This window comes from Somniosus microcephalus, chromosome 23 (assembly GCF_052327205.1).
Source record: "Somniosus microcephalus isolate GS21.2 chromosome 23, FLI_Smic_1.0, whole genome shotgun sequence".
Taxonomy (NCBI): domain Eukaryota; kingdom Metazoa; phylum Chordata; class Chondrichthyes; order Squaliformes; family Somniosidae; genus Somniosus; species Somniosus microcephalus.
In genome coordinates, this window is record NC_141009.1 from 17528941 (window position 1) to 17552046 (window position 23106).

Sequence of the window (23106 nt, forward strand, 5' to 3'; positions counted from 1 at the left end):
CATTCAGGCTTGGGCTGATAAGTGGCAAGTAACATTCACCCCACACAAGTGCCAGGCAATGACTATCTCCAACAAGTGAGAGTCTAACCACCGCCCCTTGACATTCAACAGCATTATCATTGCCGAATCCCCCACCATCAACATCCTGGGGGTCACCATTGACAAGAAACTTAACTGGACCAGCCACAAATACTGTGGCAACAAGAGCAGGTCAGAGGCTGGGTACTCTGCAGCGAGTGTCTCACCTCCTGACTCCCCACAGTCTTTCCACCATCTACAATGCACAAGTCAGGAGTGTGATGGAATACTCTCCACTTGCCTGGATGAGTACAGCTCCAACAACACTCAAGAAGCTCGACACCATACAGGACAAAGCAGCCCACTTGATTGGCACCCCATCCACCACCTTAAACATTCAATCCCTCCACTACGTGGCTGCAGTGTGCACCATCTACAAGATGCACTGCAGCAACGCGCCAAGGCTTGTTCAGCAGCACCTCCCAAACCCACGACCTCTATCACCTAGAAGGACAAGGGCAGCAGGCACATGGGAACACCATCACCTGCAAGTTCCCCTCCATCCCGACTTGGAAGTATATCGCCGTTCCTTCATCGTCGCTGGATCAAAATCCTGGAACTCCCTCCGTAACAGCACTGTGGGAGTACCTTCACCACACGGACTGCAGCGGTTCAAGGCGGCAGCTCACCACCACCTTCTCAAAGGCAATTAGGGATGGGCAATAAATGCTGGCCTTGCCAGCGACGCCAGCATCCCATGAACGAATAAAAAAAAAGTCTTTCAAGCAGTCAGTCGACTCTCCTTGACACACTTTGTAAATATACCAGGACAAATTATTTACTGAACACACTGGTAACATTTAGTGGTACAATATCAATACAGTACCAACCTATTACCTGTATTACATAAATAGGTGTCCAGTTTTTAAACCTTTGGTTCTTTCTATGAAAATTCAACCCTCCACTGTCAACTTGGGTTATGGGCAGATCTGTCTGACAGTGGAACTTTTTTTCCATTGTGTTCCCATCACTGATCCCAAGAGTTGAACAGTGAAAAAAAATGAAGTGTATACGTATTGGAAGCCCTCCAGCACTTCATTTAAATGGTTAGTCTTCATGTATACGGCTAGAAAGTGGCAGGCAAATCAATTCGGGGAAAGGGGCATCACAGCTTTGACCAGACCAACATTTTTTGTTATGGGATGGGAATCGGCAGTGAGAATGCTGACTGATTTCTCGGATACAGACCCTGGTCAGCTGCTCTCTGTGTCTGGTAATGTGAAAGACTCTTGGTGGTTAAGGGACGATCAAATTTATTATAAATAATATGTACAACTTTGTCTTCTCAAATAATGATACTGTTAGAAAAACATGACTTTCTGTATCAATTATTGAATGGTCGCAGTGATAAGTCGGCAACTTTCTTTTTATGAACTGTGTTGACTGGCACTCTGGTCTATTGGTTTTGGGATCGAGATGGATTCAGACGTAGTGCATAAAATTGCTGTCAAGACTAACCAGGAACGCAAGACTCAAATTAATCAAAATAAAATTTAAATTTTTTTTTTTTTTTTAAATAAAAGTGATCCGAGTAGACTAAGCTACATGGGGCAGGGGGGGGGGGGGGTTCTCTACCATTTCCAGTCTAAGGGTGGTTTAATCTATACTTAGTTTTTAACAATGCACTGATGACATACATGCAAACCATGGAGAAGGTTTGAAAATTCCAGAATTTCCCAATTCCATTAAAAAAATCCTAATTTTGCTACTTCACTGGCTAATGAGGCTAGCTGCTCTGTCCTTTCATAAGGAGCTTCATTTTTCCCCGAGGATGGGGATGGGGATGTGGGAAAGTCTGAATGAACCTCAAAGATTTCCCTGTTGTATTTAACTTTTAGAGGTGTGGCTGCAAATACTGGCGCTCAGCCTGCTCCACTCAGTTCCAGATGATCCAGCGAGCAAATGTCCTAATAGATAGGGTGGCTTGAACTGGACAAGCAGTAGCAAGCTTTCCAGCTGCATAGTTTAAGCCAGTTAAACTTCAGCAGTACACTTAAGCACTCTTCTGGGTCTCCAAATCTTAGTTCTCGTCAACCTGTGGCCAAATGCTTTGGTCTTGGACAGACACAAATGGAAACTCTACTTCTGAAGATTTCTCAGTAGCTTGGTTTGGAGATTCTTAAGTATGGCAATAGGTTTCTGTCCAAGTCAGACACTCAGCTGACCAAAAAAACCTTTGATTTTTAATTGCTACACTGACATTGAAGGTGACAAGTTTACGACTGCTCGTGCATCTCTTTCGACGTCTCAATGTTCTTGTTTATTCAATCCATTATACACCAATGTTGCACAATTTTTCTCCCAATTTGCAGTACTTCACGTGTCAGTACTAAATTTCATGTGTATACATAATTGCATAACTGAACCAAGCTCTTGTACAAATCTTTAACAGCATCCCTGATCTCTACTGCGCCCCCTGTTTTAGTGTCTTCTACAAATTAACCAGGCTATACTTGGTTTTAGCATCTCGGTAATTTATGTAGACAAGAAACAACATAGAGATCCAAGCACCAATTCCTGTGAGACATCTTTCATAACCACTCGCCATTTCCTTTTCAAAAAAAAACTTATCCATTTTCTGCAGTGGATTCCCAAGACCTTTTGTTTAATTGGATGTCTTTCACTTGGAACTCTGTAAATGCTTTCTGAAAATTAAAATCATCTATAATTTAGTGACTTCCACCATCTTTGAGGAGGTGACATATGTTTGATGGATTGCAGTGGATGTGATATACACGGACTTTCAGATAACCTTCGACAAGGTATCACAGGAGACTACTGGAGAAGATTAAGTGCTATGGAATTAGGAGAATAGCAAATTGGATTAAAAACTGATTAGGAGAGAGGAAACAAAGTAGGAGTTAAGGGTAGTTACTCAGATTGGTTGGAAGTGGATAGCAGTGTCAGACAGTTCTGTTCTGGGACTGCTTTCATTCACTGTACATCAATGATTTGGGTATTGGGCTAAAAGGAGTGGTGACAAATTTGCAGAGGATACTAAAATAGGAGGGAAGGTATTTAATTCTGAGGAGCAAAGGAAGCTGCAAGGGAATATTAACAAGATGGTCAAAAAAGTGACAGATTGAATTCAATGTCAATGTGAGGTGGTACAATTTGGTAAAAAGAAATAAAAGTAATAATTATACTTTAAATGGAGGAAGGCCCCCGCGAGCAGGAGACCAGTGATCCAGCCTCTGAATATTGGGTTGACACCCAGCGGGGTACTTGCGTCCGATGGGAGTGGAATGGCAAACCACTATCGCATGCAGCCGGTTTTCCTGGTCAGGCTAATGACCTGGCTACATTAAAAATGGGTTGCCTCATATGCCACTAGGCACAGAACAAAAGAAGAAGAATGAAGTAAATAAAAACAGAAAATGCTGGAAATACTCAGCAGGTCAGGCAGCATCTGTGGAGAGAGAAACAGAGTTAACGTCTCAGGTCGATGACCCTTCGTCAGAACTGGAAAAAGCTGGAGATGGAACAGGTTTTTAAGCAAGAGCAGGGGCAGGGAAAGGGGGGAGGGGAGGAAAGAACAAAAGAGAAGGTCTGTGATAGGATGGAAGGCAGGAGAGATTAAGAGACAGAAGGAATGATGGTGCAAGGCAAAAGGAGATGGTAATGGGACAAGTTAAGAAACAAAAAAGATGGTTCCAGATGAAGTGTGAAAGACAGCTGCCATGTGAGAGAAAAAAAAATAAAATGGAAAAGAAAATGGGGGCAAAGGTTATGGTCTGAAATTGTTGAACTCTATGTTGAGTCCAGAAGGCTGTACAATGCCTTATCGAAAGATGAGGTGCTGTTCCTCGAGCTTACATCGAGCTTCACTGGAACAGTGTAAAAGGCCGAGGACGGTGAGGTCTGAGTGGGCGTGGAGTGGAGAATGGAGGAAGATTGGGTGATGTGGAAGAGCAGAGGGACTTGGGGATTCAGGATCACAAGTCATCAATAGCAGCATATTGTAATTCTATGCAACACTTTTGTTCCTTCCACAAAAAGGAAAAGGAAAGGTGTTTTGTTGCGCAGAATCTTTCCCTTCTACAGTTTAGTCTTGATATTTTTAAGTTTTTTGTGTTAAAAAAATTGAATTATCAGAATATTTGAATTAACCAACTTCAAATGAAGAGGAATAAACTGTAAATCTAGGTTTCTTTTCAAGCCGTTGCTATACAGATACTCAATCCTCCAGTCTATTCCTTAGAATTGTTTCCATTATTTTACCTGTGGCTGATATTAGCATGGGTCAGATTTGTCACCCTTTAAATATAAGAACTATATTTGTTCTTTTTTTCCAATACTCAATGATTCCTTCATTATGATAACCAATGCCTCTCTCCAGTCTCCTTCTGCATAGTAGGATGTACGCCATCTGACTGAGGTGATTGGTTAGTCTTCAATCCTTTTAATTTTCAATCCTTTTAATTTATCAAACATCACAGGTACACTGACTTCAAAATCCTCTTGATATGTTGCTATTATCTTCTACAGTAAATACTTCGACAATATGTTAAATATTTTCTCAAGCACACCAAAAACTGCACCAATAACTGGAGTGCCATTTCTGCAATTCAATCTCAGAATACAAAGAATTTAGCAACTTACTTTAGTTCTGCACATTTATCCAATCCCATTTTATAATATTTAGCAGTATAAATATACAGATTAATTTTTGTGATAACTCATTGAAACAATTTTTTGCATAAATCAAGTTAATGCCTCAAGTATCCCTACCTTCCCATCTTCTGTGTAGACGTTTTCATTGTATGCCTTAACAATTGTCCGATCAATAAATAGACTCCTCATCACAACTATTGCCTTTAATACCTTTCCAAGTGTAACCTGTAACAAAGAATTAGGAAGCAGAACATATTAGGAGACATGAAGTCTTTCAAGATGGATAAACTCACTAGGTAGTGACCATTCTAACTTGGGTAAAAAAAAAAAATCAGGATGTTTATTCACAAGCTGCCTTTTTCTGATTCAGTATGTACATGTAACTATGATCAAAGATACCCACATTAAGCCAACGGACCGGAATTTACAATTGTAATGATGGCGAAACAGTCAGCGTTCGCCGTCATTACAACTGCGAAACTGACAGCAACTTCTAGTGTCCACACATGCGCAGTTAAACGCGGAAATCCAGACGTTGCGGTCAGTCATTCCCTGCTCCTCCACAGGCTGCGCTGTTGAACTCCCTGCAGCTGGTAATCAATTGAAATCACTGAATTGACAAGAACTTAAGCTTTTACGCTCTAATAGCACTGTCAAAAACCCCTGAAAAGGTTAAGCCTTGTTTAATGAGGTGTAACTGGGTTTTAACGGCGTACTGAGTAACAACTGAACAAGTGTTCTGGCCCTGAAAAACTAATTTTATATTTGTGGAATGTCAAATTTTTCCATTATGATAAAAATTCCATGATTTTTAATATAATTTAAAAAAACATTTTAAAGTTGATCATATTTCAGCTTCTACCTTAATCCCATGTGTATGTCCCATCCTTATTTCGCTCTCTGTAAAGTGATTTAAAAGTGAAGGATAATCAGTCCATTTTACTTCCTGGTTTGCTGTCTGAGAATTCTTCAATGTGATTGGCTGCTTAGCCAGCTTGATGACATCTCTGTTGCTGGACGCTGGAGATCCCTTAGAGTTGGTGCCAGAATGAAATTTATGTCGGGAGAGGTGAAATCCACACCACAGAGATTGCTAGATCTTTGTGGGCAGCTTTCTTCGAGGTCAGCGGCGAGCGCCATCACTTCGCCGATGACCACAAAATCTGGGCCATTATCTCTGCTTTACGATAATCCACCTTTTTAAAAAAAACTTAAAGCAATCTCACGGCATGTCATAGGAACTTGCGTCAGTCTGTTACTGTAAAGCATGCTAGGGGTTTAAACTCCTCATTACCACCAGGTCTTAAAAACTATTTTATTGATTAACCGAAAGGCAAACTTGTTTTAAATAACAGTATTTTATCTAGTGTAAGGTTGTTTTTCAGAAATTGAGGAATGGAAACAGTCCCGAATCACTGGCCTTTCTCTCCCTGCCTGCAGGGAAGCAACTTGCCTCCTTTTGGCCCCTTCCCCAAAATGGCATGGTTAAAATCAGCAAGTCACTGTGCTGAGCGCAGCAGGGACAGTTATTTGTCTGCATTACTAATGCTGTGGAATCTGAAGGCGGATTTCACATCACCAGGAGCTCCGAAATATTTCACAGTACAATAGCTTCTACTTGAAACGGTACTGTAATATAAAAAGGGCATTATTAACAATCAGCTGCATCTACTGCAGGGAAAACTTTTAGAAACCTGTCAAACCCTTCTAACATGTACTATATTACACGTAGCTCTGTGTAGTAGATGTGTGAAATGTGGCTGCAGGCTATAATGAGCTTTTAATCCCAAAGAACACTTCAGAAAGTTATTCAATACACCAGGTCGCAGAGCCTTAGGCTACAATAATTATAGAGTTCTGTGAATCTTTCGACTGTGCGTTAACGGTTGTAAGAATACTGGTTGGGTTAACAATTAATCAACATGTTTAATCAGTTATTACTACTGCAGAAATACAGTTAGAGGTAAGACTTGTCAACATCTTGTTTTATCAATTGATGGTGCATTTCTGCACCTTAGAAAGTCACAACATTTACCTGTGAATTGGATACGTGCTCCCCTGGGAATGCCAGCTTTTTAAAATTAAACAACTTTTCAACTGTATCACACAATAGCTCAACAAAATAAGATAATAGAACGCACATTCCAGCAGTGAAGTAAAATGGGTAGAGTCAGAATGAATTTTAGAACTTTACATTACTCCACCTGCCTCCATTTCTCCTCACTCTTGGAGAAGCTTGCAGCTCCTCCTCGTGCCTCCTTTTGATGATGTGACTGAAATAGAATCACAGGTGCCAACGTGTAACCCAGCACTCTGGTTCAGTGCTCTCGAGCAACAATGCAGTGCATGACCCCCGTGATGAAATATATGCCTTCATCAGCCTATGTGTTTTACCTGTGTGTTTCACCTGCCTGTATTGTGTGAACCGCCCCCTTTTGTTCCTATTGTGTGTATTGGCTACGCCCCTGTCTTTTGCCATATAAAGGACTCAGGAGCTGTATGAGTCATTCCTACCAGACGCCCGATGTGGGAAGACCTGTAATGCTGCTATGTTCTTAGTGATTAAAAGCCTTAGTTGAATCCTTTAAATTCCTTGTCTTTGAGTTATTGAAGGCACATCAATTTTAATCACTAAAACACCAAGATGGATCGACTCCTGAAACCAGAGCGCTTGGATCTGGACCCCCATGCCTCAGACGCAGCCACACAGTTCGGACACTGGTTCCAATGCTTCGAATTTTTCATTGCAAACTCATCCACTGCCATAGCTGCAGCCGAAGCCGCTACCGGAGATATGAAACTGGGAAACCTGCGAAACTGGGTGAGCCATCGGGTCTCCCCCCTCATCCAAGATGCCACCAGCTACGAGGAGGCCTGCACCATCCTGAAGGCCCACTACGCGCGGCCAATAAACGTGGTGTACGCCAGGCATCTTCTGACTACTCGCACGCAGCGGCATGGTGAGTCACTAGAGGACTTTATACTAAACCTAAAAGTACTGAGCAGAGACTGTAACTGTAAGGCCGTGTCTGCCATAGTGTACACGGAGGAGCTGATTCGAGACTCCCTTATTGCGGGCCTCAGTTCAAATTATATTCGGCAGAAACTGTTTGAAAAGGAGGGACTGGACTTAAAACAGGCTATAGATATAGCGCGATCGCTGGATATGGCCCAGAGGAACTCTGAATCCTGTTCCCCAGGCCACGCGGCCCACTCCGCCTCGTTCGCGCCGTGGGGGCCGCCGTCTTGGAAGCCATCTTCACCTGCCAGGTCTCAGGCCAGCCCAGCACCATCGGAGCCCCAGCCTCCACCCAGGAGCCCCACTACTGCCGCAATGCATCGGGGCCCGAAATGCTACTTCTGCGGCCAGGACAAACACTCCAGGCATCTGTGCCCAGCGAAGGGCACCACCTGTTTTAAATGCGGGAAGAAAGGACATTTCAGCAAAGTCTGCAGAGGGAACCCCGCCTCCAACTCCACCACCGCCGCGTGCGCGCCGTGGGAGCGGCCATCTTGGAAGCCATCTTGTCCACCCTCATGGAGTCCACCATCTTGCCCTGACTACACGGACCTCCAGGACCCACTGGTGGCATCGATCACAGTGGATCAGTCCAGGCCGCATCCGTTGTCTAAATCGATGATGGACATAGAGGTAAACGGGAACAAGGTTAAATGCTTGATTGACTGCGGGAGCACCGAAAGCTTTATTCATCCTAGCCTGGTAAAACGACTTTCACTAACGATAGTCCCCACACAGGGCAAAATCGCCATGGCCGATAAGACTCATACCTCAAAAATTACAGGTTTCTGCGCGGTTATGTTGTCGGTAAAAGGCAATGATTACAGAGATTTTAAACTATTGATAATGCCACATCTCTGTGTGAGCGTGATCTTGGGTCTGGACTTCCAGTGCCACCACCAAAGTATCACGCTTACCTACGGTGGGTCCCAGCCGCCCCTCACAGTGTGCGGTCTGGCTACCCTGAAGGTCAAGCCGCCCTCTCTGTTCGCCAACCTCGCACCCAACTGTCGACCCATAGCGACCAAGAGTAGGCGGTACAGCTGGGAGGACAGACGGTTCATTGCGTCGGAAGTAGAAAGACTCAAGCGGGAAGGTATCATCGAATGCAGTACCAGCCCGTGGCGCGCCCAGCTAGTAGTAGTTAAGGGTAACGAAAAGAAGCGGATGGCGATAGATTATAGCCAGACGGTTAATCTATACACCCAGCTAGACGCCTACCCTCTGCCCCGCATAGCGGATATGGTAAACCAAATCGCACAATACCGGGTGTTTTCCACCATCGGCCTAAAATCGGCATACCACCAGCTCCCCATTAGGCCGGAGGACCGTCCATACACCGCCTTCGAGGCGAACGGACGTCTCTACCACTTCCTCAGAGTCCCCTTTGGGGTAATGAACGGGGTCTCGGTCTTCCAGCGGGAGATGGACCGCATGGTCGATGAGAACCAGTTAACAGCCACCTACCCATACCTGGACAACGTCACCATCTGTGGCCACGACCAGCAAGACCACGACTCGAACCTCGCGAGATTTCTGAAAACCGCCCTCAGACTCAATCTCACCTACAACGAGGATAAGTGTGTCTTTAGCACCACGCGCCTCTGTATCCTGGGCTGCGTGGTGGAAAACGGGGAAATCGGTCCGGACCCCGACTGATTGCGCCCCCTACGGGAGCTACCCCTACCAAACACCCCCAAGGCCCTGAAAAGGTGCCTGGGGTTCTTCTCCTATTACGCCCAATGGGTCCCCAATTATTCCGACAAAGCCCGTCCCCTCCTGAAATCAACGTCCTTCCCGCTCACGGCCGAGGCCCACGCCGCCTTCAACAGCATTAAACACGACATTGAGAAGGCCGCGCTGCGGGCAGTGGACGAAAACATCCCTTTCCAGGTCGAAAGCGATGCGTCCGACTTCGCTTTAGCAGCCACCCTCAACCAGGATGGGCGGCCCGTAGCCTTTTTCTCAAGAACCCTCCAAGGGCCTGAGATCAGGCACTCCTCGGTAGAGAAGGAGGCCCAGGCCATAGTGGAGGCAGTGCGGCACTGGAGGCACTACCTAGCCGGCAAACGCTTCACCCTGCTTACCGACCAGCGGTCGTTAGCCTTCATGTTTAACAACAAACAGAGGGGGAAGATCAAGAACGACAAAATTCTCAGGTGGCGGATCGAACTCTCCACGTTTGAGTACGACATAATATATAGGCCGGGGGCCCTCAACGAATCCCCCGACGCCCTATCACGAGGGATGTGTGCCAGCATCCAGGGCCTCCACAATGGCCTCTGCCACCCGGGGGTCACCCGGCTATTCCACTTTATAAAATCCCGTAACCTGCCCTATTCCATCGAGGAGGTCCGGTCTATGACCAGGGACTGCCGCACTTGTGCGGAATGCAAGCCCCGTTTTTTCAGGCCCGACCGAGCCCACCTGATCAAAGCTACACGGCCATTCGAGCGCCTGAGCTTAGATTTCAAGGGACCACTCCCCTCCACCGACCGCAATGTGTACTTCCTCAACATTGTGGACGAGTACTCCCGCTTCCCATTCGCCTACCCCTGCCCAGATATGACCAGTGCCACGGTCATCAAGTGCCTCGGCAACCTGTTTTGCACGTTCGGCATGCCCAACTATATCCACACTGACAGGGGGGCGTCGTTCATGAGCGATGAACTGCGCCAATACCTGCTGTCAAAGGGGATAGCCACGAGTCGGACCACTAGTTATAACCCCCGGGGGAATGGGCAAGTGGAGAGGGAGAACGCGACAGTGTGGAAGGCGGTCACCTTAGCACTAAGGTCTAAAGGCCTCCCCACCTCCCGCTGGCAGGAGGTCCTTCCAGACGTACTCCACTCGATAAGGTCGCTACTGTGTACTGCTACTAACGCCACTCCTCACGAGAAGATGTTTGTTTTTCCCCGCAAATCAACCTCAGGAGTATCCCTACCCTCGTGGCTCTCCGCCCCAGGGACAGTCCTGTTACGGAAACATGTGAGGGGCCACAAAACGGATCCCCTCGTGGAGGCAGTACACCTACTCCACGCAAACCCACAGTACGCGTACGTCAAGCACGCCGACAGGCGTGAAGACACCGTGTCCATAAAGGACCTCGCCTCGGCAGGAAGCGACGACCCATCACCACCACCCCCAGAAGAACCTCCACCATCCCCAGAGGTATCCTCACCACCCCCAGCAGTACCTGCAACAACCCCAGCACATGGGTATGCCCAGGAGGGCACCACGGACTCCCGGTCGGAACCCGAGGTACTGTTGCGACGTTCAGGAAGGACATTCACACCCCCGGACAGACTAAATCTGTAGAAGGGGTGAATGTGATGAAATATATGCCTTCATCAGCCTATGTGTTTCACCTGCCTGTATTGTGTGAACCACCCCCTTTTGTTCCTATTGTGTGTATTGGCTACGCCCCTGTCTTTTGCCATATGAAGGTCTCAGGAGCTGTATGAGTCATTCCTACCAGACGCCCGATGTGGGAAGACCTGTAATGCTGCTATGTTCTTAGTGATTAAAAGCCTTAGCTGAATCCTTTAAATTCCTTGTCTTTGAGTTATTGAAGGCACATCACCCCCACCCTCAAAAGTCAACATTTTGACAAAATTGCAACGTTCACTATAAATTAATCCTGGAAATAGTTTCTCTGCATCTACCCTCTCGAATCCTTCTGTAATTTTAAACACCTCGATTTGATTACACCTCAACCTTCTAAACTCGAGGGAATACAAATCAAGTTTATGCAACCTGTCTTCATAATTTAATCCTTTAAACTCCAGCATCATTCTGGTGAATCGGAGCTGCAAACCCTCAAGGGCCAATATATCTTCCCTGAGGTTTAGTGCCAAAAAAAACTGAACGCAGTACTTCAGAGGGGATCTGATCAAGGCTCTGTACAACTGCAGCATCATTTCCTCGCTTTTGTATTCCAACCTCCTTGAAATAAAGACCAACATTCCATTAGTCTTTTTGATTACTTTTAGTAATCTGTGCACATGAACACCCTAATCCCATCATCCCTTCACAGCTCCTAGTCTCTTACCATAAAGAAAATATTCAGATTGGGCTTTCTTGTATTTTTTCAGATGCGATACATCAAAGTCCGTTATATTTTTATTCTAAAATGAGCGAAACCCACTCCAAAAAGAGTGAGAGTCGACAGCCCTGCTGCTGGAACCAAGAGAATGGGAAGTAATTTTTAAAATGAAGGATCAAAATAAAATAAGATGGCCATCCTGCGTGCTGTGGAAGTTTATCTGCTGAATCAATGAATGGAAGCAATCTTTGTAAAAAAAACAGCTTCCTTCCAAAAGCTGTGTGGGAGATAACGAGCCAACTTGGAAAAAACACAGTTCTCCAATTTGGAATGTGAAATAGCTTTAGCACAGCATTTAGTGAGGAGCAATATTGTTGTATTGATACGAGAGTTACACTATTAGTTAAGCTTCTCAGCTCTACAAGAATGAGTGCATTTTTAATGAAGTGGTGGTGATGAGGAGCTTAAAAGGCTTTCGGAAAGGTGGAGTTCTAACACGTTACACCATAAAGTGGTTAAAAAGTCAGCAATGCTCTCCAACCCTCCACACAGTGAGAGATCTTGGTTTGGCTCTTGTGCTAAGCAGCTAAGTATAAAATGGCAAAGGGCGCAGGTCTCTAGCCAGTCTTTCCCGTCACTCAAGAGTATGTGACACCTTGGCTCAGTTCACTTATGGCTCTGGATCACACACTTCTTGGTTCGAGCTTTAAAACATGAGTTTGAGCTTATAATCTTGCTGACACTCTGGCACAGTAGTGAAGTGGTGCTGCATTGCCGAAAGTGTCATTTTTTGGATCACATCTTGAACCGTCTGCCTATTTGGATGGTTTAAGTAGATGCTTAAGATCCCATGGCACTATTTGAAGAGGAGCAGGGAGTTCTGCTGTCCTGGCAAACATTCCTTCCTCAAATTAACACCAAGGAAAGCTCGCTAGTCATTCATCTTGTGCTGCTGGTAAGAACTTGTGTGCAAACACTTTGCTTGCCTACATAACAGTAACCACACTTCAAATTAATTCATTGTATGTGAGGTGCTTCAAGACATTACTGAGAGATGTGATGAGGCTTAGTATAGATGCAATTCTTTATATGGCATGGGGGTTGTGACACATAAGGAGTTTCAGTCACATTTCTAAATATATATTTTGAACATCTCTGTACATTTGACAGTCACTTCAAATGTTAGGTGCTGCTAGTTGCTTTCTCAAGCTGCAGACGATACACATCATGGTCTGGGACACTGTTTGTTTGGACAGTAAACCGTTAAATAGACAATCAGTCTAGCAGTTTATAGCCAGTGTGTGATAAAATGCTCATTCTTCTGCTTTTTTGATAATGAGGAGATCACTGGTATCATGCGATATATCCAGTAAACCAGGGTACAGTGATGAGGGTTCGCTGTTCGACCCGAGTTCACTATGTTTATCTAATAAAGGCATACTCCATTTTGTACGTAGTGTGGGCTCGCTTATATCGAACATAAAAACTCTAAAGTGTAACAGGGATTGTTATGGTTGGGGGAGCAGAGAGGGGAAGAGGATGACAGAATTATTGTTTTATAGTTAGAAAATCTAGGTTTGCACTTTTTCCATCTATGGTCAAGCATGTTGCCCTGTTGACAAAAATATGAACCAGATACACAAATCATAGATTATTTAAACTCTCTATAGGGTAAAAGGAGAGCTCTTAAAAAACATTATTACTGGCAAGGAGGCAAAACCCCCCATCATGGGAAAGAGCCGAGTTGTTGCAGAGGCAGCTAGAACTGACGGCTTAGCTCAGTGCTGTAGCAATTAAACAGCGACAGTTATTAATGAGACCAATAGATGAGGTTAAGAATCAGTGAGCTGGGATTCTCAAACACAGACTATGTGAAGAAGAATTAATTAGAACATATCACTGGTCTTATTCATAATACCAGAAATTTTTTTTGTCTGTGTTTATCAAAATGATTAATCATGCTGGGCTTGAGGAATGGAAAATAATTCCATTATACAGACTTATGGATTCCATTATGGATTGCATACCATATTCTCCTGTCTTCTTCCAGACCATTACATCAATGTGCATAGGCTAAAAGGAATATTTAGAGTTATTTACAAATATGCAAAGAAAGACCAAGACAAAAAGTTAATAAAAATACAGTAAAGACAGAATTAATCCACAAGGGGTTAGACCATATTTTTTCAACCGTTTGATAAGCAAAGGTGCTCTTTGATAAAACAGTCTCTCATAGATTTTCAGGATGTGAAATTATACGTGGATGATTGTGCATGTCCAATCCATTGAGTTCAGATCTCTAGGTAGAACTAAATAATTTTTTAAAGTTTGTTCCGGAGATGTGGGTTTCACTGGCAAGGGCAGCATTTATTGCCCATCCCTAATTGCCCTCGAGAAGGTGGTGATGAGCCGCCTTGAACTGCTGCAGTCCGTGAGGTGCTGTTAGGGACGGAGGTCCAGGATTTTGACCCAGTGACGATGAAACAGCGGCGATATATTTCCAAGTCAGGATGGTGTGTGACTTGGAGGGGAACTTGGGAGGTGATGGTGTTCCATGCCTGTTGCCTTTGTCCTTTTAGGTGGTAGAGGTCGCGGGTTTGGGACGTGCTGTTGAAGAAGCCTTGACGAGTTGCTGCAGTATCTTGTAGATGGTACACACTGCAGCCACAGTGCGCCGGTGGTGGAGTGAGTGAATGTTTGAAGTGGTGGATGGGGTGCCAATCAAGCAGGCTGTTTTGTCCTGGATGGTGTCGAGCTTCTTGAGTGTTGTTGGAGCTGCACTCATCCAGGCAAGTGGAGAGTATTCCATCACATTCCTGACTTGTGCCTTGTAGATGGTGGAAAGGCTTTGGGAAGTCAGGAGGTGAGACATTCGCCGCAGAATACCTAGCCTCTGACCCGGTCTTGTTGCCACAGTATTTGGGAATTGCACTTGTGTGTATGCATACATGACATATGATGAAGCTATGCAATGTCTGACAAGTTCCAATTGTCTTTTTAAATGGCTGTTCCTTTACTTTTTGAAAACCTCTATCAAGATGTGAATCTACATACAGTTGGGGTAAAATATAAATAAGAACATAAGAAATAGGAGCAGGAGTAGGCCAATCGGCCCCTCGGGCCTGCTCCGCCATTCAATAAGATCATGGCTGATCTGATCCTAACCTCAAATCTACTTTCACTCTCCATCCCACCTGAACCCATGTGATCTCCCGGGAGAGGCGAAAAACCAGATAAAAAACCCAATGGCCAATTTGGGAGAAAAAATCTGGGAAATTCCTCTCCGACCCATCTAGGCGATCGAAACTCGACCAGGAGATCACTCTGTCCCTGTATTTCCTGCAGTACTTACCTTCCGTAAGAGGTGATCTCCACCCCAGCCAGGAACAGGCCCAATTTACTCTTGAAGGACTCCTAGCTGGCAGCCTGTTCCCGAGGTCTCCACTAATCCCTGTGAATAGAACCATCTCCTGAAATCTAACAGAATTAGAACACAAGCAGTAGGAACAGGACCAGGCTACACGAACCGATCCGAACCTAGCCTCATGTCCGATTTCCTACCCGCTCCCCGTAACCCCTAATTCCCCTTACTTCTAGGAAACTGTCTATTTCTGTTTTAAATTTATTTAATGATGTAGCTTCCACAGCTCTCTGGGGCAGCAAATTCCACAGACCTACCACCCTCTGAGTGAAGAAGTTTCTCCTCATCTCAGTTTTGAAAGAGCAACCCCTTATCCTAAGATTATGCCCCCTAGTTCGAGTTTCACCCATCATTGGGAACATCCTCACCGCATCCACCCGATCAAGCCCCTTCACAATCTTATATGTTTCAATAAGATTGCCTCTCATTCTTCTGAACTCCAATGAGTAGAGTCCCAATCTACTCAACCTCTCCTCATAGGTCAACCCCCTCATCCCCGGGATTAACCGAGTGAACCTTCTTTGTACTGCCTCGAGAGCAAGTATGTCTTTTCTTAAGTATGGACACCAAAACTGTATGCAGTATTCCAGGTGTGGTCTCACCAATACCTTGTACAACTGCAGCAATACCTCCGTTTTTATATTCCATCCCCCTAGCAATAAAAGCCAACATTCCATTGGCCTTCTTGATCACCTGCATACTAACTTTTTGTGTTTCGTGCACCAGGACCCCCAGATTTCTTTGTACTGCAGTACTTTCCAGTTTCTTGCCATTAAGATAATAACTTGCTCTATGATTTTTCCTGCCAAAGTGCATAACCTCACACTTTCCAGTATTATATTCCATCTGCCAAATCTCTGCCCATTTACTTAGCCTGTCTATGTCCCTTTGCAGGTTTTTTATGTCCTCCTCACTCACTACTTTCCCTCCCATCTTTGTATCATCTGCAAACTTTGATATGTTACACTCGGTCCCTTCCTCCAAATCGTTAATATAGTTTGTAAAGAGTTTGGGTCCCAGCACTGACCCCTGCGGAACACCACTAGTTACTGACTGCCAGTCTGAGAACAAACCATTTATCCCAACTCTCTGCTTTCTGTTAGATAGCCAATCCTCCACCCATGCCAGAATATTACCCCCAATCCCGTGATTTTTTTATCTTGAGCAATAATCTTGTGTGGCACCTTGTCAAATGCCTTTTGGAAGTCTAAATACACTACGTCCACTGGTTCCCCTTTATCCACCCTGTATGTTACATCCTCAAAGAACTCAAGCAAATTTGTCAAACATGACTTCCCCTTCGTAAAACCATGCTGACTTTGTCCTATTAAATTATGTTTATCCAAATGTCCCGTTACTGTCTCCTTAATAATGGACTCTAAAATTTTACCAACCACAGATGTTAGGCTAACAGGTCTATAGTTTCCAGCCTTCTGCGTACTACCCTTTTTAAATAAGGGTGTTACATTAGCAGTTTTCCAATCTGCCGGGACCTTTGCTGAGTCCAGGGAGTTTTAGAAAATTATTACCAATGCATCCACAATCCCTACCGCCACTTCCCTCAAGACCCTAGGATGTAAGCCATCAGGTCCAGGGGATTTATCCGCCTTAAGTCCCATTATTTTACCGAGTACCACTTCCTTAGTGATTTTAATCGTATTTAGCTCCTTCCCCCCCCCCCCCTAGAGCCCCCTGTTTGTCCAGTGTTGGGATATTCTTAGTGTCCTCTACTGTAAAGACTGATACAAAATATTTGTACAGCATTTTTGCCATCTCCATGTTTCCCACCATTAATTTCCCGGTCTCATCCTCTAAGGGACCAACATTTACTTTAGCCACCCTTTTTCTTTTTATATAACTATAGAAACTCTTACTATCTGTTTTTATATTTTTTGCTAATTTACTTTCATAATCTATCTTCCCTTTCTTAATCAATCTTTTAGTTATTTTTTGCTGTCTTTTAAAGACTTCCCAATCTTCTATCCTCCCACTAGATTTAGCTACCTTATATGCCCTTGTTTTTAGTTGGATACTATCCTTTATTACTTTACTTAGCCACGGATGGCTGTCTTTTTACACCCTTTTTTCCCTCAGTGGAATATATATTTTTTGAAAGTTGTAAAATAACTCCTTGAATGTACCGTCTTACCCTTTAATCTATTTTCCCAGTCCACGCTAATCAATTCCGCTCTCATACCTTCATAGTCTCCTTTATTCAAGTTCAGTACGTTTGTTTGAGATCCAACCTTCTCACCCTCTAATTGAATATGGAATTCAACCATGTTATGGTCACTCATTCCAAGGGGATCCTTTACTAGGACATTTTTAATTAATCCTGTCTCATTACACAGGACCAGATCTAAGGTTGCTTGCCCCCTGGCAAAGCTCCGCGACCCTGACTATGAATGTAGGATCCAATTACTCCAGACTGCCTATTAGAGCAATACGATAACTGAAACAACAGAAAATATTTTCAGCACAGGATGAGGGACGTTGCTACCTGCTCACTTTCCACTGAAACATGAATTGTATTCCTTTAGGTGCTATTGAAACTTTAGAAGAATTCCATTTGCTCCAGGCTCCACAGGGGTTTTTCTTCCAGTGTTACGCCATGAAATGTCTGTACTATCTTGACTCACTGGACTGGCCTATTGGTCTTTGCGTTTAGTACATTTACTTTAACATGCTGTCACCAATAGTAAATGAAGCAGTGCGTTCCATGGTAATCATTAGAGGCAGCACTGATCCGGATATAAACATTACCTACGTAAACTGCCATGTCTGCTGACCATACATACTATACTTTCCCCAGCCACTGATGAAGGTACAGCAGCTGGAAAGTAAGTAATGATTTTAAAACTACGCAGGTTTATGATTCCACAAGCACAGGTGTTTTTCCCTGTTGTTTTGGATGCAGTGGAATTCACCGTGTAATACAGTTTCCAGAGCACCAGGACCTTGAAGTCACTTTTCATATTGCGTGAGCACAAGGTGTCTACTGAGCTCTCTTAGTATTATGCAAAGTGAGCAAAACAAGGGCACAAATAGTCAACAAGCATTGAGGAACATCCAAAAGCAAGGAACAGTAGAGTCCTGCCTTGAAAAGAAACACATATCCAATTGCTACTAAGGCAAGAGGTCAGCTGCACAGAGTGGGAGAGGCCTGGCCCTCAACAGGCCTGATTAATTATAGATTTACAGATGAATGATCAGAGCATAGAATTGTGATTAATGCATCTCCAGTTTGCCAATAAATGGCAAGCCTGGAACAGCAGTTGTACAAGCTCCAGATTAAAAATGTCTAACTTGTTAAGTTTGATTTCCAGTCTGTTTTAAGTTAGCTGACTGCAACCGGGCTGGCGGCAGGACACTAAAATTCCTACCAGAGACTGAAAATAGAAAGTCAGCCAGAGTTCCCAATCCCGATTGCTATCCAGTGACTCCTGCCGGAAAGTGCGTGTAAGTGGGTGCCAGGCAAGGATAGGATTGGACTTGGCCGTAATGCCATCTGTGTTGAATAGCCTGTCAATATTCATTGTCAATCCTCACATGCAAAGAATGGCTACTTGGATGAGGTGCTGAAGTGGCCCCAACAGCAGCAGAATAGAAACGACCAGAACGACTGTCTTCATAAGAGAAGGTAGCAGAAAGTTGGTGCAAACAAAACTGTCCACTTCATAAATCTGTAGAACAAGCCCATTTAATCACCTAGCCAGAAATCTGATCTTAAGACACAGAGCTTTTTCACATTTTACACTTCTAAAATATGCTGCTGTTTCCAGGTGAAATATTGCAGTGATCTGATTATTAAATCAGGGATTTACAGGAAAGGTGCTCGGAGTTGCTCTGATGATTGTTTGTTATTTAGAACTCTTGGTTTGGAGTCAGAACCGTAGAATGTTATACCATAAAAAGTGGCCATTCAACCCATCAAGTTTGCGCTAGTGTTTTTCTCCATCTACTCAAATCCCACCTGCTTGCTCACTCCCCCTATCCTTTAATACGCCTCTTTTTCAAGCAACTATCTGATTTCTTTATAAAAATATTCAGACTCCGCTTTAATAATGGTTGGTGACAGAGGATTCCACATTATAAGCACTGCATGCAAGTAATCTTTTCCTACCTTTCTCTTTTTGTGATTATTGTAAATTTGTGCCCCCCCCCCCCCCATTACTGTCTCATAGACCAGTGGAAACAACCGATCACTATATACTGCATCGTATACCGCATCGTATCCCTTGGTCATTTTGAAGGCCTCTACGAAGTCATTAGTCAACCATCAGTTCCAATGGGATAATCCCCATACTTCTCTCTGTAATTGTAATCCCCTCGACCTTAGTAATAGCCCAGTGAGCCTATAGTGCACTTTTTCCATTGCTTTTATATCCTGCCTATAAAAGCGGTGCACAATATTCCAACTGCAGTCTTAAGGTCTTGTTCAAGTTCCTATCACTTCTCAGCTCACCCTGCTAGGCCACCTATATATATCCTCCTGCAGTCTTTCACAGTCCTCATCACAATTTGCCACATCAATGGCAAATTGAAGGATCTGCAGAACCAACTACAGGAAACTCTTTTTATCCGGCACCGACTGGACCGGCGTGGTGCCAGTTGATTAAAAAGTCTGGATTACAGAGAGGTATACTTACCAAGGTACGACAGCCCTGTACACGGCCACAGGTGCAGGAGCCCCAGTTACACGGCACTTGTGCAGGAGTCCCGGTTACACGGCACTTGTGCAGGAGTCCTGGTTACACGGCCACAGGTGCAGGAGTCCCTGTCGCACGGCCACAGGTGCAGGAACCCTGGTTGCACGGCCACAGGTCCAGGAACCCCGGTTACACGGCCACTAATATATAGTAAAACTTACCTGATCCTACTCCTGAATTTTGCCGGTTAAGAGAGATTTTTCTGGATATTTTAGGTGCTGGTTAAAAGAGTTTCCTGTATATAAATCCAGCACTGGTGGTTTCAGGTCCAGATTGCAGATCACAGTCTGCAATGTAAAGTTTTTCTGCAGTTTGGGTCCCAAAGGCAAAGATTAGGGGGACAAAATGAAAAATTTTTACTTTTTTTCAGTTGTCCCTCCTGAGGATGAAGTTTAAACTAATTTTAAAAGGTAAAAGAACTAAACCCATGATGCCACAAGATCAGGTTTTGGAGGTGTCTGTTTGAATGGGGCTTCCAAATTCAAGTACGCTCAGATGCGATTCCCTCCCGAGTTCCATGATGAAGTGTGAACACATCTTTAGTGTACTGATTTAGCATTTAATGAACCGAAAGTGCTAAGAGCAGACATTCCTAACCTCCTGGCCCATGAAATTCAAATAGGATAAACCAGAAAATCTGAATTATTACCTGGGCTTCGAGGTTAGGTTTGGACACTTCTGAGGGAGTGCATTACAACCAAGCTCGATTCTGTCCTCTTTATAGTAAGTGATGTAAGAAAACTACTAGGCACTTGGTCTAAGCGTTAAACAAAGCTTTAATCAACTGTTTTACAACATGGAGGTCTAGTTGTGTCCTTCACTAGTTCCTGTTAAGAATGTCCTGCGCAAGCTGGGCCCAGGCCCGACTATTTATACTCTTCCTGGACAGCGCCACCCGCAGGCAGCTCAGTATTATTTCATAAGTCTTTCTTTCATGAACGACTGATTCATGTCAGTAAGCATGACTGAATAGCAGTTAGGTGCAAGAACCCGAGCCCAGACACATTAAGGCTAGTTGTAATATCCCCCATCTCTGCTCATATCGAAAAACAGACATCATACCTATGATTTTCCTGGTCCATATTGCTCATTATTATACTCACCAGATGCAGTTACCCACTGATCTATCAAATGGGTCTTCCTCAAAACTTTTCATTCAGTTTAAGAGTACAGTTGTAGAAACAAATTAATTTAATAATAAAGCCAGCTAAAATAGCATAAATGGTGTGTAAATTAACTTCAGTTACAGTAACCTATAGCTAGTGGTAATGAGTTGTTAAATTGAGCCATTTGACAGAACAACTAACTAATTAGCCTTGGCACTGGCAAGAAAAAGGAGAGCAATTGATTTGCTTTATGCATGGCCTGCTCAGTGTATAACCTGGTTTTAAACAATTCTCGTTCAGACAGCAGATCTATCTCAAAAGTTGCTGCCTGCCAATCTCTTGCCTTCATAAAGAGAAACTTGCATACTAAGAAGATCAGATGTGCTCACGTCTCTCAATTTCTTAGCCAGTACACAATCTCAGCTGACTCTACCGTGCAGTTCCCCTTGACCTGCTACTTTGGCCTACAAGGCTGCTGCTGATTGATACATAGAAGATAGGAGATAGGAGCAGGAGTAGGCCATTCGGCCCTTCGAGCCTGCTCCGCCATTCAATGAGATCATGGCTGATTATCCAAATTCAGTACCCGGTCCCTGCCTTCTCCCCATATCCCTTGATCCCTTTAGCCTCAAGAAATATATCCAACTCTTTCTTTAATATATTTAATGAACTGGCCTCCACCGCCCTCTGTGGCAGAGAATTCCACAGGTTCACCACTCTCTGGGTGAAGAAATTCCTCCTCATTTCAGTCCTAAATGGCTTACCCCTTATCCTTAGACTATGACCCCTGGTTCTGGACTCCCCGGCCATCAGAAACATCCTTTCTGCATCTAGTCTGTCCAGACCTGACAGAATTTTATAGGTTTCGATGAGATCCCCTCTCAATCTTCTAAACTCCAGCGAGTATAAGCCCAATTGACACAATCTCTCCTCGTACGTCATTCCTGCCATCCCAGGTATCAGCCTGGTGAATCTTCGCTGCACTCCCTCCATGGCAAGAACGTCCTTCCTCAGGTAAGGTGACCAAAACTGCACACAATACTCAAGGTGCGGTCTCACCAAGGCCCTGTACAACTGCAGCAAGACATCCTTGTTCTTGTACTCGAACCCTCTTGCTACGAAGGCCAACATACCATTTGCCTTCTTAACCGCCTGCTGCACCTGCATGCTTATCTTCAGCGACTGGTGCACAAGAACACCCAGGTCTCTTTGCACTTCCCCTTCTCCCAATCTATTGCCATTCAAATAATAATCTGCCTTCCTGTTTTTGCCACCAAAGTGGATAACCTCACATTTATCCACATTATAGTGCATTTGCCATGTTTCTGCCCAATCACCCAACCTGTCCAAATCGTACTGGAGTTTCATGACATCCTCCTCACAGCATACCCTCCCACCCAGCTTTGTGTCGTCTGCAAATTGAGATATTACATCCAATTCCCTCGTCCAGATCATTAATATATATTGTGAACAGCTGGGGTCCTAGGACCGATCCTTGCGGTACCCCACTAGTCACTGCCTGCCACTCGGAAAATGACCCGTTTATTCCAACTCTTTGCTTTCTGTCCGCCAACCAGTTCTCTATCCAAGTCAATACCTTGCCCCCAATCCCATGTGCCTTAATTTTGCACACTAACCAGATTTAACACATAAACACTGGGCTATCAGAATAAAACTTAAAAGGCCATATAACTGCTTTCCTATATACCATTAGAGTCCTGATAACTCAATGTATGTGAGGAAACAGCTTTCACTCAATATTAGGTGAAGCAGACATCTCTTGGATGGAGGGGGTTTATACTTGCAGATCAATAAAAACATGTTGATGGATGTATAATCTTTTGACTTTAATAGGCTGAACAACTATAGAAAATGCATAAATTATTTTGGCAGCAATTCTGTTATCTGAAGAGAAACAATGCTAACCTTTTGGTCAGTGATCCTTTATCAGAACTGGTCTCTACCTGAAAAGCTAACCTGTCTTATCAGATGCCGATAGAGAAAGTGTACACCTCCAATATTTCAGATTTTCAGCATTTGCAGCTTAAATCAATTGTTTTGGTGACAATAGGGCAACACATTGATTTTAAATTTATTGAGGGAATCTTCACTTT

General features: G+C 44.1%; 1 protein-coding gene across 2 annotated transcripts in view; it reads right to left on the reverse strand.

The window, feature by feature from the left end:
• The window catches only part of med27 (mediator complex subunit 27), a 299350-nt gene that overhangs the window by 39105 nt on the left and 237139 nt on the right, over positions 1 to 23106 (reverse strand). For both annotated transcript variants that reach the window (XR_015073341.1, XM_085965514.1), the window contains exon 5: positions 4810 to 4917. Coding sequence is in view for 1 of the 2 variants with exons in the window: in XM_085965514.1 (XP_085821640.1) it covers positions 4810 to 4917 (108 nt within the window). In the remaining variant the exon portion in view is untranslated. The remainder of the gene's footprint in view (positions 1 to 4809; positions 4918 to 23106) is intronic.